This window comes from Diorhabda carinulata, chromosome X (assembly GCF_026250575.1).
Source record: "Diorhabda carinulata isolate Delta chromosome X, icDioCari1.1, whole genome shotgun sequence".
Lineage (NCBI taxonomy): Eukaryota > Metazoa > Arthropoda > Insecta > Coleoptera > Chrysomelidae > Diorhabda > Diorhabda carinulata.
The window spans coordinates 60,394,361-60,410,638 of NC_079472.1; the positions used below are offsets into that span (position 1 = coordinate 60,394,361).

At 34.6% G+C, this 16,278-nt stretch overlaps 1 protein-coding gene across 3 annotated transcripts in view; it reads right to left on the bottom strand.

The window, feature by feature from the left end:
- Positions 1-16,278, bottom strand: part of LOC130902346 (spectrin beta chain, non-erythrocytic 1) — a 79,549-nt gene that overhangs the window by 43,527 nt on the left and 19,744 nt on the right. For all 3 annotated transcript variants that reach the window (XM_057814435.1, XM_057814434.1, XM_057814436.1), the window contains exons 2-4: positions 9,037-9,212; positions 1,081-1,365; positions 259-645 (exon numbers count right to left, since the gene is read on the bottom strand). In XM_057814435.1, the coding sequence (XP_057670418.1) occupies positions 259-645; positions 1,081-1,365; positions 9,037-9,156 (792 nt within the window). In that variant the 5' untranslated portion in view covers positions 9,157-9,212. The remainder of the gene's footprint in view (positions 1-258; positions 646-1,080; positions 1,366-9,036; positions 9,213-16,278) is intronic.

Consider the following 16,278-nt stretch of genomic DNA (forward strand, 5'->3'; position numbering starts at 1 on the left):
GGTGTAGCATCTTCAAGTTTATTGTTCAGAGCCGTTTATTTCCTCATCAAAATTCATCTTCACCGATTATAACCTTATACACTAAATAGTTTTAAATAATAATAATTGAATCCTCGAAAATAAGGATAATCAATAGACAAAATAGAATGTAAATAAAATTCCAGTACGAAGCAACAACAGTTTGGATCCAGTTGACAATATTCCAAATTTCCAATTTTTTTTAAAGTTAGACACAATTTGATTATTGACAGTACATACCTTTGCGATACGTCTTCCAGACTTTTCTTCCTGTTTCATTCTTGCAAATGTATGGTAGTATGAAGCTACATACGTCATTATACTTTTCTCATCGGGCCTTGAAGTATCGATATCTTCAGCATCCAATAATCTAGGAATGCCCAATTCGTTTTGTGCCATATCGAATGCATGATTCAAGTTGTCGATGTTTTTGCCATTTTTTAAAGAATCGAAATCGAATAAATCAGGTCTGTGAGAATGGATGAGCGCGTTGAAACCTAAACCGTTTCGCCACGATGAAGAAAAGTCTGTAATGTGCACATCTGGGTAACCATGTGTTTTACGTTGTGCCCATAATAATAAGGCATCTTTGGCTGATTTCTTTTCCGAACTTTCATTGTCTTCATCCTAAAAAAATTGTATTGGATATTTATGAGGTATAGAGAAATAATAAGATGAACAACAGCGAGAAGTATCCGAAAATGAAAGAGACAAAATATAAAACAGTAATAAAGAGAATACAAATACGTTCGGAAAGGTTTCCGCGGTCAGAATTATGAACAATAGAACTATTAATGATTAATGATTTCTGATTTAATCATTTGATATTTTTTTTTGTTTCAGCTTTTCATTTTCTCTGTGAAATTCTAAGGAGTAGGCAAATTGTGGCCTTGAAATCAACCAGGAAAAAGGGGTGACTCGTCAAGAATTTTCAAATTTCCAACGCGGTTCAATCCGTGAACCGCGTGATACAAATCGTAGAAGTCAAACAGGGTATCAATTGTTTAGAACCTTATACTGTTAATTAATTGAAATGTGAGAAAATTGTGATAAAACACTTACTTCTGGAATTTCGATTTCCTGGATCTGAAACCTTAGAATGATTGTCCATATTAAACCTAAAATAAGTCTGGGATTTCCGTCTACGATATCCTCTGCTCCTATACTTTCCAAGCGGACTTTTGTATGTAGAAATGCTAAGCTTTTGTTGACGTTTTCGACTTTGTGTACCCTCATTTTTCCATTGTTCGGTTTCGCTAATTTTTCACCAGATATTATTTCTAGTAATTTTAAAAGTTTTCTACCGTCTGCCAAGTCTACGAACAAGTCTTCGACCTCCATGCGGGCCTAAAAATTATATTTTTTTATAAAAAACAAGCTCTGATTCATCTAGAGCCGCAATAAACCAAATGAAAATGAACCAAGATACCTTTCATTAGAAATTGACATGAAAATGTGAACCATTGTCCAATGTTTTAATATAAATAGCAGATATTAGTGTTCTCACAACTTCCAAGCTCTTAAGGCGACGTATTTTCTGTAAAAACTATATATGCGAGAATGTTCCCAGAAGAAAAAAATCTCTTTTTAGCTCTATACACTTTTTCAGTGATGCTCAATAAGTTCGATACCCTTTTAATAATAAGAATCACCTTTTCATTCTTGTAAAATCTTTTGACACCAAGCCATTTTTGCAAGTCTGGGAACAGAAAATAATCTGAGGGTGCTGAGTCTGACGAATAAGGTGCATGATGTAGCAATTAAAACGTTTTTGTATCAATTTTGGCCATTGCAATAACGGATGTGTAAGCTGGTGCATTGTCTTGATGAAACAAGACTTTCTTCTTAGCCAAATGCGGCCATTTTGGCTTAATTTCGTCGATCAAACATTGCAATAAGTTCGCATAATACTCACCGTTGATAGTTTTTCCTTTTTCAAGATAGTTAATGGAAATAATGCCACGCGCATCCCAAAAAACCGACGACATGACCTTGTCTGCAGATGGAACGGTCTTTGCCTTCTTTGGAGCCGGTTTACCCTTTTCAGGCCATTGTTTGGATTGTTTTTTTTGTTTCGGTTGTAAAGTATTGTATCACATAACGATGATCAATTTTTTACATGTTTAGATTTTGTAGTTTCTAATACAGTGGTATTTTCCAAGCAAACAAGAGAAATACCGGCTATCTCTAGGTCAGGAATTGTATTTCTGGGACCATCCTCGCATGCATACGGTGGAGATCATCCAAAAAATTCACCAAATGGCACTGGATGATCATCGCATTAAAGTTAGAGAAATACCGGCTATCTCTAGGTCAGGCCTTGTATTTCTGGGACCATCCTCGCATGCATACGGTGGAGATCATCCAAAAAATTCACCAAATGGCAGTGGATGATCATCGCATTAAAGTTAGAGAAATACCGGCTATCTCTAGGTCAGGCCTTGTATTTCTGGGACCATCCTCGCATGCATACGGTGGAGATCATCCAAAAAATTCACCAAATGGCAGTGGATGATCATCGCATTAAAGTTAGAGAAATACCGGCTATCTCTAGGTCAGGCCTTGTATTTCTGGGACCATCCTCGCATGCATACGGTGGAGATCATCCAAAAAGTTCACCAAATGGCACTGGATGATCATCGCATTAAAGTTAGAGAAGTACCGGCTATCTCTAGGTCAGGCCTTGTATTTCTGGGACCATCCTCGCATGCATACGGTGGAGATTATCCAAAAAGTTCACCAAATGGCACTGGATGATCATCGCATTAAAGTTAGAGAAGTACCGGCTATCTCTAGGTCAGGCCTTGTATTTCTGGGACCATCCTCGCATACATACGGTGGAGATCATCCAAAAAGTTCACCAAATGGCACTTGATGATCATCGCATTAAATTTAGAGAGATACCGGCTATCTCTAGGTCAGGCCTTGTATTTCTGGGACCATCCTCGCATGCATACGGTGGAGATCATCCAAAAAATTCACCAAATGGCACTGGATGATCATCGCATTAAAGTTAGAGAAATACCGGCTATCTCTAGGTCAGGCCTTGTATTTCTGGGACCATCCTCGCATGCATACGGTGGAGATCATCCAAAAAATTCACCAAATGGCACTGGATGATCATCGCATTTATCGGGAAGCTGAAGGTGTATTGGGTACTTATTATATTAATTTAGTTCCATAATTATGCGAGGCTATGAAAGATAAATATCAGGGGAAATCGCGTAAAGATATTTTCTTGAATCAGCTTAACGTACGCAGTCAGGCTTCGAATTAATTGAACAATAATCTCCACTCGATCGGTCTTTCATAACGAGCCGAATCTAACAAAAATTGTTCGCGCACGAATCACTTCGAAGTAAATGGTCGCCTTTTTTTTCGAAATAACTGGACATGTCATTACTTTTTCTTTAAAGCAACGTACGTTTGCCAAAAATCAGGGAAACTAGTCGCAGAAGACGAAACATTCTCCACCACGACCATTCGAGCTCAAACATCGGTTCAAACTAAAACGAACAGTCAAAACATCGAATTGATGGGTCATCCGCCGTACAGCCCTTTCTTTTTTTTTCCCTTCTTAATATGTTTTGGAGATATCTCAATCGGAATGGAAAAATTGGTTCAAACTCCTGGGTTTTATTAAAGTAAAGGGATTAGTCCTCGTATATTGGGCGAAAACAGACTACCACAATTCCATTTTTAATAAAATGAAAAAGTTAATCCTCCCAAGGATGAGATAAGAATATTATCTCAAGAAATTCCAATATCTACATTATCATTATTGAAAAATGATTTATCTCTCATATGTTCTTGAAATATAAGTAGCTATGTTCCTTTCATAAACATGGTTATGGCATAAAGTTCAATCATAATAAATACAATTATTACAGAGATGAGAAAACAGTAATCGTTTTGTCAGGTTTAATTTTAACCTCGAGTAATTCAACGATACTATATTCATTAAAAATGTTACACCCAGAAGTAGATAATATTTTGTAAACCTTGATCTTTTGGCAACATCGTTACCATATTTAGAGAATGATAACGATATCATTTTATTTTTAATCATGTTTACTAAAAATTAGTTTAAGACCACCTTAATTAAAGTAGGAAAATTGAATACAATTCCAACAATTTCAATTTCTTTACATTCCAAGACTTTTTTCACAAGTTTTGCCATACGGGCATTTAAATTGTTGATGGTGTCTTGTGATATATCGCTCAAACTTTCGCATAAAGCATCCAACATTTCTTCTCTTGAGGATAGTCCACAATTACGGTCGTTCCTATCAAGTTCTTTCCACAAAAGTTTAATGGGATTGAGATCTTGGCTCTGGAGAGGCAAAACCATGTTTATTAACCCCCCCTCGTTCCTTTTTTTCTTCCAAACAAAATCTGCATAATTCGAAACTATGCTTGTGGTCATTATCCTGTTGGAAATTGAAACCATCTCTAATAAATCGCCAGCTCGAAGAAACTTTTTTGAACTGTTCCTTTTTCATAATTTCGATCAAATTGTCAGGTCCATGGCTAGAAAAACAACCCCAGATCATAATTGAGCTATCATTAAGCTTGATTGCTGGGACTGCACAGTCTGGCATCACCTTTTCTTGGACGTCGAATATAAATTCTTCGTTTTGAACCGAGTAGCTCAAACTTGGACACATCGGTACTAAGAGCTTTTTTAAAATATTTTTCAGTTCAATTTCGAAGCCTACTGCATCCGTTTTATCTTGTTTGTTTATTTGTTTACTTCAACGCGGATTTTTGGTGCAGTTAAGCCTCTATTTCTCTTTTCGGTAAAAACAATGAACTTATCTCTTATCAGTAGAATCTACCGCGATATTGGTCGATTCTATAGCGGAATTTTTCAAGTATTAACTGTACTGTAATGACGGTCATGCGCGTGTAGACAGAAGGCTTTTTTATTCATAAAGAAAAATATTTCAAAGACACTTCCTTCGAGGAATGAGATGGTAGGTAGTGCGGGATTTCCACTCTCTAAAAATCTCCTTTTTTCCGTGCGAAGATGAGAGGAAAACTGTATTGGAACCGCGTCAGCATTACTTCAATACAATCTGTATCTTCAATTTCTTCACTCTCTATCAAAATGTTTACTAGGATCACAAATTTAGAGTCTATAGGCGCTACAGTTTTGTCCAGACAGTAATTTTAATTGTAGAATAGTGTAAACTAATCAGATGCATGATGGGACTAGTGCACAAGTGGGCTAGGAACCATCCATTGATGGTACTGGAAGAGTATTTATTGTGGGAAATCTTCTGACCATATCTCTTTGCTAGTCTTGTCATTGGATCGATTTTTGTATCTTGTGGAAAAGTTCTTATCACATCTTTGATTAGTGAAATGTTCAGATCGTTGTGAATTGTTTGGTTAGTAACTTACCAAGGGGCTTGTGGATTGAAGTGTTTGGGGTATCTTCGTATCTTGAAGGTTTACTGTAGACTCCTCATAGTTCTAATTGATATGAATGGAGTTTTGTAGACGAGCAATTTATGTACGAGTCTTAGTTGAGATCGTTTGTCAAGTAGCCAGTGCAGTTTTTTTGGGAATGGGAATATTGATGGACATTTGTGAACAAACAGTAAATGCACTGATTTAATGGCATTGGCGTGAATTTTCCCCTGATTGAACTAGTTTTGTAACGAATTTAAATGATTTTATACTTTTTCTGAAGCTTCAGTTGGATCTAGATCTGAAAAGGATACTATGAAGGTGTAGTTTGTGGTTGGAACGTCTGCTGCGAATATCGGATACAGAAATGGGTCTAAAACGCTCGTTAAAGGATTTTTCATCATTAGTTGCGGTGTTTGGTCACCTGGTTTTATGACACAATCCTCCAATTTTTTGGTAATTTGGCTACTCCCTCTCAAGTTCTTTTACGATCCATTGCAAACTCTCATCTTAAGAATTTTCTTTTCTCTTCCATGTTAGTTGAACATGATTAAATTTTAAAGTATTTAACTACACCTTTCACTTATTACAATGAGCAATAATTCATGGTATTTAAACAGAATTAACTACAGACAAAGTTACTACTTTTTAAGATGAACAATAAGTTTCAACCGTCTGAAACTTTCGATTAATTAGATGTATAATTATATGGTTTTTATCGTTGTATTTGTAATTTAATAGATTATGAAAAATTGGATATATATATACAGGACATTGAGTCGTTATATCAAAAATCACGTTGACCCAAGTCTATAGTGATAACACTTTTCATATAAACAATAATTGTGTCATAGCACACAGACAGGCAGCTCACTTTACAAAGTCATTGCTGCCTGACTGCTGAAGAGTCCGAGGTACACAATAGATCAATAAGTCGAGGTAAATTTACAACCTTATGCCCCAGCTTATCCAATCTAAATCTAATTTCTATAGTTTTCGAATTTCTATATCGAATTCTGTTTGTAGATAAATACTACGATTAGTGCGAGTGCTATATCGACTATAGTTGCTGATGTTGTGTGGGTATGCTTCTCCTACCGTTTACTTTCCATTATCAAGTGAAGAAGATCATTTATAGTATCGCGCATCACATGACTGAAGCAATCTAACTCTAGTTTCGTTGTTTGTAACTCTATCAACCCAACTTTGATAAACCTAACACCTCCAAAGATTTGAATAGATCTTCTGTGAACTTCCATGTCTCTGCGCCGTACAAGAGGTCAGGAAAGACTAACATCATATCATCCTCATACACAGATCAAGATTAAGATCCCATTGATTGTTTAGTACAATTCCCAAGTACGTTATTACTTTCTACTTGGTCTACAAGCTTCTGTAGTTCTTCAAACTAGCTGTCTATTGAAGGAGGATCATCAGCAGCAGGTACTTTCGCATTAGTGTAGGTTTTGATTGACAATGTTGCGTTTGTGAATCTGGTTTCTGACAATTTTTTCTTCTGTGTCAGCTGGTGTTAAGTAACTGTGCTTGAACTGCTCGAACTTGGTTATCATCTTCATAAGTTGCTTGCTACTCCGAGTGATTCTGATTGAGCTCTGCTAGTAATAGAGAGTAAGGTTCGTTGGATTCTTTGAGGATTAGATTTGGAAGGGGTTAATTAGGGTTACCTCTCAGGAAGGAGTTGTGGTAGATAATAGAGTGATGTGTTCTACAATAGACTACAATATTGTTTTTGAATTTCAATAACTTGTTGTGGCAATAAGTAGCTGTGTTTCTTCACATTTGATGTGATGGTTGTTGTCTATCAATACATATTCTGGTACTGTTGGACATCGGATCCCTTTACTACATCTCTGATCCACACTTGAAATACAAAATTGGTATTTTTCAATCTACATTGTTGTATGTATTTTTTGATTCAAGTTCTATTTTGTCCCCTTCTCCAGCTGTGGGTCTTGGGATGTACAGCGTCTACAACTGATCTATTAATACCACTCCTTTCATAATGTTCAGAATTTGGGAATTATCTAGCAGCCAAAAAAACTTCTATTTCATACGTTCCTAAGGGTAATACAGAAGACTTTAACACGTCGAGAGAATGTAGATAGAGGTTTCATCCCATACTTGCAGAATCTGCACGTTGCATTCGCTGCTAAACGTTCTCAGGTGTCAATTAAGGTGGCAATCCACCAATAAGACTCCTGTTTGTGTATTCGTAGAGTTTTTTCTACATTCAATAGATCTTCTTTGGTCTTAGTTCCCTAGGAGTTATTTCAACTGTTTCTAACTCCTGAAGATTGTCTTACTAACTGGATTTTTTCCTATTTACCTTCTTTTCTAATTAAATCTATATTGTAATAGATTTTTTTCAAATCAATGATGGATAGTTCGTTAACTAAATCTGATCTAATATGCTGGATGATCCTCATATAGTGTTGACCAATTTTTAAAGCTCTGATAATGATTATAATACCGATAATAATTTATCTGGATATATTATGAGATCATTCCTTTAATTTTAAGTTTATATATAAATCATTATGTACACTAATGATATATTTTCTGTTGAAACGTGTACAACTATTTTAGATATCTAGAAACGAGGTTGCTATTTACACAAGAATTTTCTGATTGTGCAATGAACCAGATGACCTCTCCTCTGCACGGGAAAAAATAAACAATACAAAGTACTTATTATTTTGTACCGATCAAATTAGTAAACATTATACAACCAAAATAATTTTAAACCTCGTAATAATAAAGTTCTTTACAGTAGATGGTTAATACGTATTGCGCTAACTTTATGCAAGTTGAGGCTTATGTTAAAAGTTTAAAAATTATGAAAATATCAATATAGAAAAGGCCAGAGGCGTATCGTTTAGTAACATAGCACCGAGTCCTACATCGGGTGCAGTTTCTTGTCTCTTAACAAGCTTTACTTGCACCACCGGGTTGCGAATCCTGGGTAGAGCAGGGCTGAAGGTCGTTAAGTCCTGAGCCCTCTCGGCCACCTTGGTATTCCTTCCCATTTTAATCTCGCACCACTGATATAATGGCAGTCAAGCCGGGTCTTGTCAAAAGCACCGGTAGAAACTTTGGGGATAGTGAGTACCCCGCAAGCATTGTTCGCGACGCTTGAGTAGGGATTCGGTACCTTTCATCCTTCGGTACATCCACCTTGCATTAGTGTCATAGAAAAGAGCCGCTCTGTGGTGTATCCTCTGGGATAACGAGATTAATTCTTGGTCTTGGTCTTTGTATACGTAACTTTTCAGCATTTTCACTTTTAAAAGCAAATAATTACTTAAAAATCATTCGGAAACTATTCAGAATAATATTTACGTAACTTTTCTTCGATTTCTTCAATTAAAGAGTTTCGTTCGAGTATTGAACAGGTTTAAGTAAAATTTTTGCAGATGATATTTCATCACCTTTGTGAAAATATTGTCATCGTGTGAAAAGTCGTTCTATATTTATTTTAAAAATCTACAGTGACTTCACATCAGTAAAATATGAATTTCCCCCCCTTGGCTAAATTAATAAATAATCAGTATTATCTACAATTTTGTTAATTATATTACTTACTTTCTGCAGAAACGAATTCATCCATTTGGTGAAAGTTTTCTTTTGAATGTGAAGACGTTCTTCCTGTAGGACTCGAATACGGCCCTGCTCGAATTTTTGAACTTCATCTCTTTGACTCATATTTGATCTTCTCTGGTATCCTGGATCTGGCCTTGGCTCATAATGTACGTTGCCGACTATAACAAAAATTAATTTCAAGGTTAAATATGAATTGGTGAAAACACATTTTTTTGATTAAAAATTTAGATGTTTTTACCGACTTTAAAACACCAGTAGACTTAAAATATATCTGAACAGTGTACTATATATAGAATGAACCTAACTAAATAGGAAAATGCCTTTTTTATGCTCCATTACCTAATTTTTATCTTATATTAATGTGACTGTGAAGAATCTACCTATTCAACTTCTGTATTCATTAAGATTTACTGTAAACTGACCGTCCCCTGACGGGAGGCAACTTCCTAAGTTAAGCGATTCCATATGTCCCTTAGACACTTAAAGTTTCATTCCAATTATATTATTGCTTACCCTTATTTTGGTATTAATGTGGCTCTAACGAACATAAATATAATTAATTATAGCGCTTTTATATACGATAAGATTTAGTATTTAAGATAGCGTATACACGCATAATGTGTTCTTAATAGTTTTGACATCCAACAGTAGTCGGATTATTGAAACCACTTTATTTATTCATATTCTTTGCCTTAGAAATAGCTTTTTACAATTTTGTGTATTATGTTATTCAACTTGCGTTTAATGTTTGTTTCAAAAATGACTTTACGGGTTTCCAACGATGTGCATCACTGTTTAGGAAAGCCGAATATCACAGATATTGTTATTTATTGCAGTTTTGCCTGCTTGTGTTAATCGCAACAAATTGTTTCAAGTTTAATGATGAATTATCTCGCCACTCCTGATGGGATCAAGTTATACAATGTGACCCTTTTTTTATATGTTCCATTAACGTATCGTTTCGGATTACCTAATTTTTGCCTTATATTAATGTGAAGAATCTACCTATTCAGCTCCTAATTACTATTGTATTCGTTAAGATTTACTGTAAACTGATCGTCCCCTGACGGGAGGCAACTTCCTAAGTTAAGCGATTCCATATGTCCCTTAGACAAAGTTTCATTCCACTTATATTATTGCTTACCCTTATTTTGGTATTAATGTGGCTCTAACAAACATAAATATAATAAATTACAAGCTTTTGTATACAATAGGATTAGCTCTTTATTTATTTATATATTTTGCTTGATAAATAGCTTTTTACAAAGTTTAAAACGTCGGAATAATGACAACGTTAGTGATTTTGACAAGGATAAAATTGTGGTCTGTGGAAATTATTCTTAGTTGTAAGTTTTTCAAATCTGCCACCATATATCATATTGTATTCGTTCCTATTTTGAGAACTACTTAGAGATACCATAAAAACTTCAACGTCCTTGAGTTTCTGTATCATGCACAGTATTGATTTTTGTTTCCACATTCATTTCAATATTTCCTCCAATTTTGATTAGGTTACAGTTGAAGTGTTGAAGATTTGTGAATAATACCCCAGAAAAAAAGACGAATTTTTTAACATTCTGTTACTTCGATCCGTTATTTGAATAATTCATTATCACCTTTTAAAATGTTAGAATAGTTATTTACGTAACTAGTTATGAAAAGAGGGATGTTGTTCAACAAGCGTAATATTTGCCAAAAGTAGCGCCAACGAGTGTTTACGTATAACGTTTTATCTAATTCCACGCTTTTATAATATTTAATAGAATCTTCAATTACAATGAAAATATTAATGTGGAATCAAATGGTGTTAGAAGTAGCAAACAACGATTCTTCAAAATAAGTCAAAACAAGTTAGGCGAATCAGATATACAACTTGGTTGACCAAAAATTTTGAAAATGGTGCACTATGCTTTTGACTTGGCTGAAGGGAAGGTCAGGAGGAAACCATGCAAAAAAATTTTAGATTTTAACGAGAATGTAGACAGATTTATAAAAGAGGCTGAAGACAAAATATTTCTATTTGCAAAAGTACGACTTGATTCACAATATGTTTATAATTTGTTGTTAATGATAATAGGAACTGCAGGAGCCTGTAGGCAAGATGAACAGACGTTCCTACGAGAAGTAGACGCATTTGATGAAAGCAAACACGCGTTATTCGCGAATTTGTGGTCACTTCTGGATATATTGCTGGTTTTATATCTTTTTGATCTCCTCCAAAAGTATGGAAATATTAGACCTCCTGCTGTAAAGCACGACAGATTTTTGTACAAATATAATTGGAAAATAACCAGCAAAAATTGCTCAGTACCTGGGTCTCCGTAATGTTAAAGGATACACAGGACATTATTTTAGGAGCTCCTCAGCGTCTACCTGGTAGACTCAGGAGGGGGCATTCTAAAAATAATGCAGCGCGAAAGATGGAAATCCAATAGTGTAGCCGAAGGCTACGTTGAAAGTCGAAGAGAAAATAAAAGAAGAATCATGTCACAGCTGCAAATGAAATTAACATTAGACAAGAAGTTCAAGAGAATATTCATCCAGAAAATGTCTTTAATGATGTTGTTTTTAAATCTTATAAATCCCAAAATACTATTGAATAAAATAACGAGTTAAATGAAATGAAATAATTGTCAGTTTTCACAGTAATTGATAAATTATTCTTTGAAACTTGAACGTCAAATTTTTACATAACTACTTTTCATAACTTATATATGAAGGTTACGAAAAATTTGACGTTTCCTAATGTCAAGAAGTGACTCAAAGTGTCAACCAGTACAATTATGGTCATGGTACAAACAAATCTGATAAATTTTTTCTATTTATCTACATCTTCATAATTTTCAAAGCAGCGTTATTCAGAGTTATCTTTAAAATTTACAGTGTATGGTATGTATTGGTATAGACGGTTCCTTATTCCAGTTGTGTTAATAAAGCATATAAAGTAATGTAGCTGCAGACGGTCCACCGGATCCAACTTTTGAAAATGATCTATTAAACAAAAAAGTTTAGGAGCGGCAGATGCTTTTCCAAGTTGTCCAACTTAATCCAGCAGGACCTATTCGACAGGCAGACGTGGTTCATGAACACTGAATTCCCTGCAGACGCCCAAAACGTCAATTTCTTGAGGAATCAGCTATCAAGGAACGTCTTTATAACCTACAGAAGTTCGAGATCAATATCCACACGGCAGGCACCACTCGAACATCCCTTGTGATTGTTTTTTACGTAAAAAACGAAATCAAAAAGTTGTAAATAAAAAATAAGAAAATATGTATTTAGCAGATTCGATATTTTTAATAATAAATAATTTGTTTAACTTACAATAAAACCAGTATACAAACAAAGTAAGATATTTACGACATAACGCACCAGAAACTGACACTAAGCACGTAACAGACCCGATTTAAAAGTGGCAACTGTAAAAACAGCCTTTTTCGATCCGATCGACTTCTCAGAAGACTCAACTCACCTTATGTTCAAAATATTCAGTAAGAAATTATTCTGTATAAAATATTTATTCGGTTGGTAAAAAAAGAAGCACTGTTTACAAATAAAATACACGAACTTCGGGGCGTTTAATATAAATAAACATTTACGTTGATTCATTGACTGCAGAAGGGGTTGTAAAAACAACGTAATCCAAATGGTTACTTCTCAAAACTACTAAATGTTATACGTGATTTTTTAAACGGATTCTGATTGCATCGAATAATTAAAACAATCTTTTTTATTCACGTCGCGTTGTATACAATTTTTCACGATCTAAGAAAGTTCTAAGAGAGGTTCGTTGTGTATATTTTGGGAGGAAATAGGAAGGATTCATTGAAGTTGGCCCTTATATAGGAGTTGCTCCTCAGCAGGGCTGGGGTTGTAGTTTTTGTTACTGTTTCTACTGTTCCAGGATGTAAAAAGAAAAAAAAGAACAAACAGTCAGACAGTTTGAAGAAAAAAAGAAAGCTCTATCCATTCCCCAAAAAAAAAACGGTTCCTTTTAGATTTATATCTGACCTTAACAGGGTCGAATTATATATCAATCCACCGGCTTTGTCTGTATGAATTCATTTCTAATCATCGAATCATCTAAAAAGTGTGTATTCTAGTTCGATAGTGTCTTTTGTAATGTCTACAAAACAGCGCAAATGTTTGCCCGTTGAGGCAAAAACGATAATTGAAGTTAGTAGAACGAGGTCACGAAAAATACTTTTCATCAAAAGAGACTTTAGGTTCAATGAACTTTTATGAAAGTACAGTTTGAAAAATTATAAATAAAGCCGAGTTAGATAAGGCCATTCATACACGGATGTGCACACGTTTGAAGTTAAAAAATAATGAAATCGCGGCAAAAGAAATGGTTAAAGAATATATCTGCATTATTAAGAGAAGAATTGATTGATACATATGAAGAAAACAAACAAAAGCTGCTTCACTACAACGCTTATCCCACTCCTGATCTTTATGAAGTTGTGCGAATTTCAGAGAATCTTCATCGTTGAATTTTCTCTGGCTGGCGCGGAGGTCGAGGGATCGAGGTCTGCTATCGCCAGCCAGAGTTGGCAACCAGCGCTAGCTTGGCTGAAAAGCTGTTTATACATGGCCAGTAATAACCTCGTGTAAACTAGGTTTAATTCCATAGATCCCAAAAACCACGAAAAGAAACTGATGTACTGAAGTGCACTTTGAAGAACGCTTAATTTGTCACAATCTTCATGGAATGGAATATCAATTTTTTCCTTTAAAAATTCATACAGCTAGATAATCTACATAGATGATACTTGGTATGATACACCCAGTAAAGGATGGGTTGATGGTTGAAAAGAATGTTACACGAAATCTCCGTCTGATGAAGATTTTAGCAGCTGCAGAATATTTAGGATTCCAGTCTAGATTATCACTGTCATACTGTATATTTTTCGATGATTAGTTTCAAAATAAATTACCACAGAATAGAAAAAGGAAAAAGTTTAGACTTTTTGTGCGATACGTATTTCCACAAAAGTTATAATTCTCCAAAAGAAATACGTTTGTGAAAGAATTGCGAAGAAAGCAGGTCACGAAGTAATTCAGCTTCCACCACATTAATTTTAATCCTATCGATTTAATATAAATTCAATTGAATTCTATAATTGAATTTTACAAAATTCAAATTTCTCTTTAAACTATAATGCAAGGTATTATAACATAATAATGTGGCCCTGCATAATGCCCTTCGATTAAATAGCCATAAATTCACGACTTTTGGGTTTTATGGAATTTTATATAGGTTTCGGTAGTGAAGGCACTTTCTTATAGTGTGAAAATTTCTATAATCTGTTATGTACAAACATGTTTTGACATGCCAATCGCCTATTAAGGTTTTCTCAAATATTCATCATATTTCGTTGATTACTTATAGAGGCTCAGTAGTCACTTTTGTTTTATTATAACGTTAAAAATTTTGAAGAAATTTGCTGTAGACCTTCCTTTTCCAATTCAAGACTATTGCCCCGACCAACCTTTGAAATCATTGTAAATCATAGCACGCATATGTCTTAACATGCACCACTAATCTGTGATTGCAGGGACTCAACTGCAGTCGGAGTTGCTTCCGCAACCGCTGATTTGCTGCTAGAAGCTACGTCCATTGCTTTACTGATGATAGACGGTGCTGAGCTGAAGGAATAGGAAAAGTGGCTACGGATTTCGGAAAAAGACTTTGTCGTGCTTTTAAAAGCGCTGTATCGCGAGCACCAAGGGTTATGGATAGTAGCATCTAGAGATTATATGAATGAAACTAAAAATAATGTTTTATCAGTTCCTCCAATGTTCGGGAAGCAATGGCACACGTCAAATCTTCCAAATCGACACCCATATTAATGTTTTTGGAAAATCTTTGATTAGCAGAAATTTCTGGACGTGTTACGGTATCCTGTTTGGCCGATTTGATGCTAATAATGTACTAAACCTTTTTTTATACATTTGGAGAAAATTATTGTCATCATCTGCTTCAGTATCAAGCAGAAATTGTAGTTAAAGTTCATGGGTAGAGCGGCTTTTTAGTTTAAACACTTTTTAGACTAGCGTCTTCTTTTTTCTTATTTGCCTTCGCTTTTTTTGCTTTATAACGCCAAATTTGAGTCCTGAAAGCTCAAATTGACATTGGAAACCATACAGTTCACAAAAAAACTCAATAGTTTCACTGAGCAATTACCGATTGATAAAGAATTGAAGCTCCAGCAATCGCCATTGTTAATATAATTAAATATGTTGAGGGCACTCAAGAAAACTCATGTATCTCATCTCAGATAAGAGACGTGTATTTGAGGTTAAGTTATATTTACAAATGCAGTGTTGCCAACTCTAACTTCACCAGTTTCGAGACTTCTCAAATTAGTGGAACAGCTGAAGGGAATTAAAAATATATGTTGAAAATATTCTGTATATCAGTAGTTCAAGTTCAGATGTTCAGTTAACGTCGATTATGTTAGAGCAATTAACATTGTCGTGATCCATCTAAATATAGGTGATCTGTGCTCTTCACGCAAAGTTAATCAGTGGTTCGGTGACCTGAACTTTAAACTATCAAAACCGTATCTAAACAAACATATGCAAAATGTTGTGAAATAATAAAAATAAAAAATAAACTTTATGTTACATACAAAGCGAGCATTCAACCATACTGAGATAATTGCAGTTTTCCGTAAAGTTAATTGGAAGATTCAATTTAACCTATTATTTTGGATCCAAATACACACAAAGAGGTATATAAATACGAGGCTTGATATATACGTTTTGAAAATTTATATGAATACGTCAAATCTGACACTACCATCTCTATATAAGTTTTGAAAATTGATATGAATATGAATACGTCAAATCTGACACTGCCATCTCTACATAAGTTTTGAAAATTGATATGAATATGAATACGTCAAATCTGACACTGCCATCTCTACATAAGTTTTGAAAATTGATATGAATATGAATACGTCAAATCTGACACTGCCATCTCTACATAAGTTTTGAAAATTGATATGAATATGAATACGTCAAATCTGACATCTGACATGCGAGAGCAAAATGCTTTATTGTTAAAAACCTGTTACAATTTGTGGACAAAAGCTTGTAAAAACTAAAAAACAAACAAAAAATAAATAAATAAAGATAGAAATAAAATAAAATTTGAATGTACAGAAGAAAATCACAATGAGTAACAAAATGGTGAACGTACTTTGAAAGTGTTGT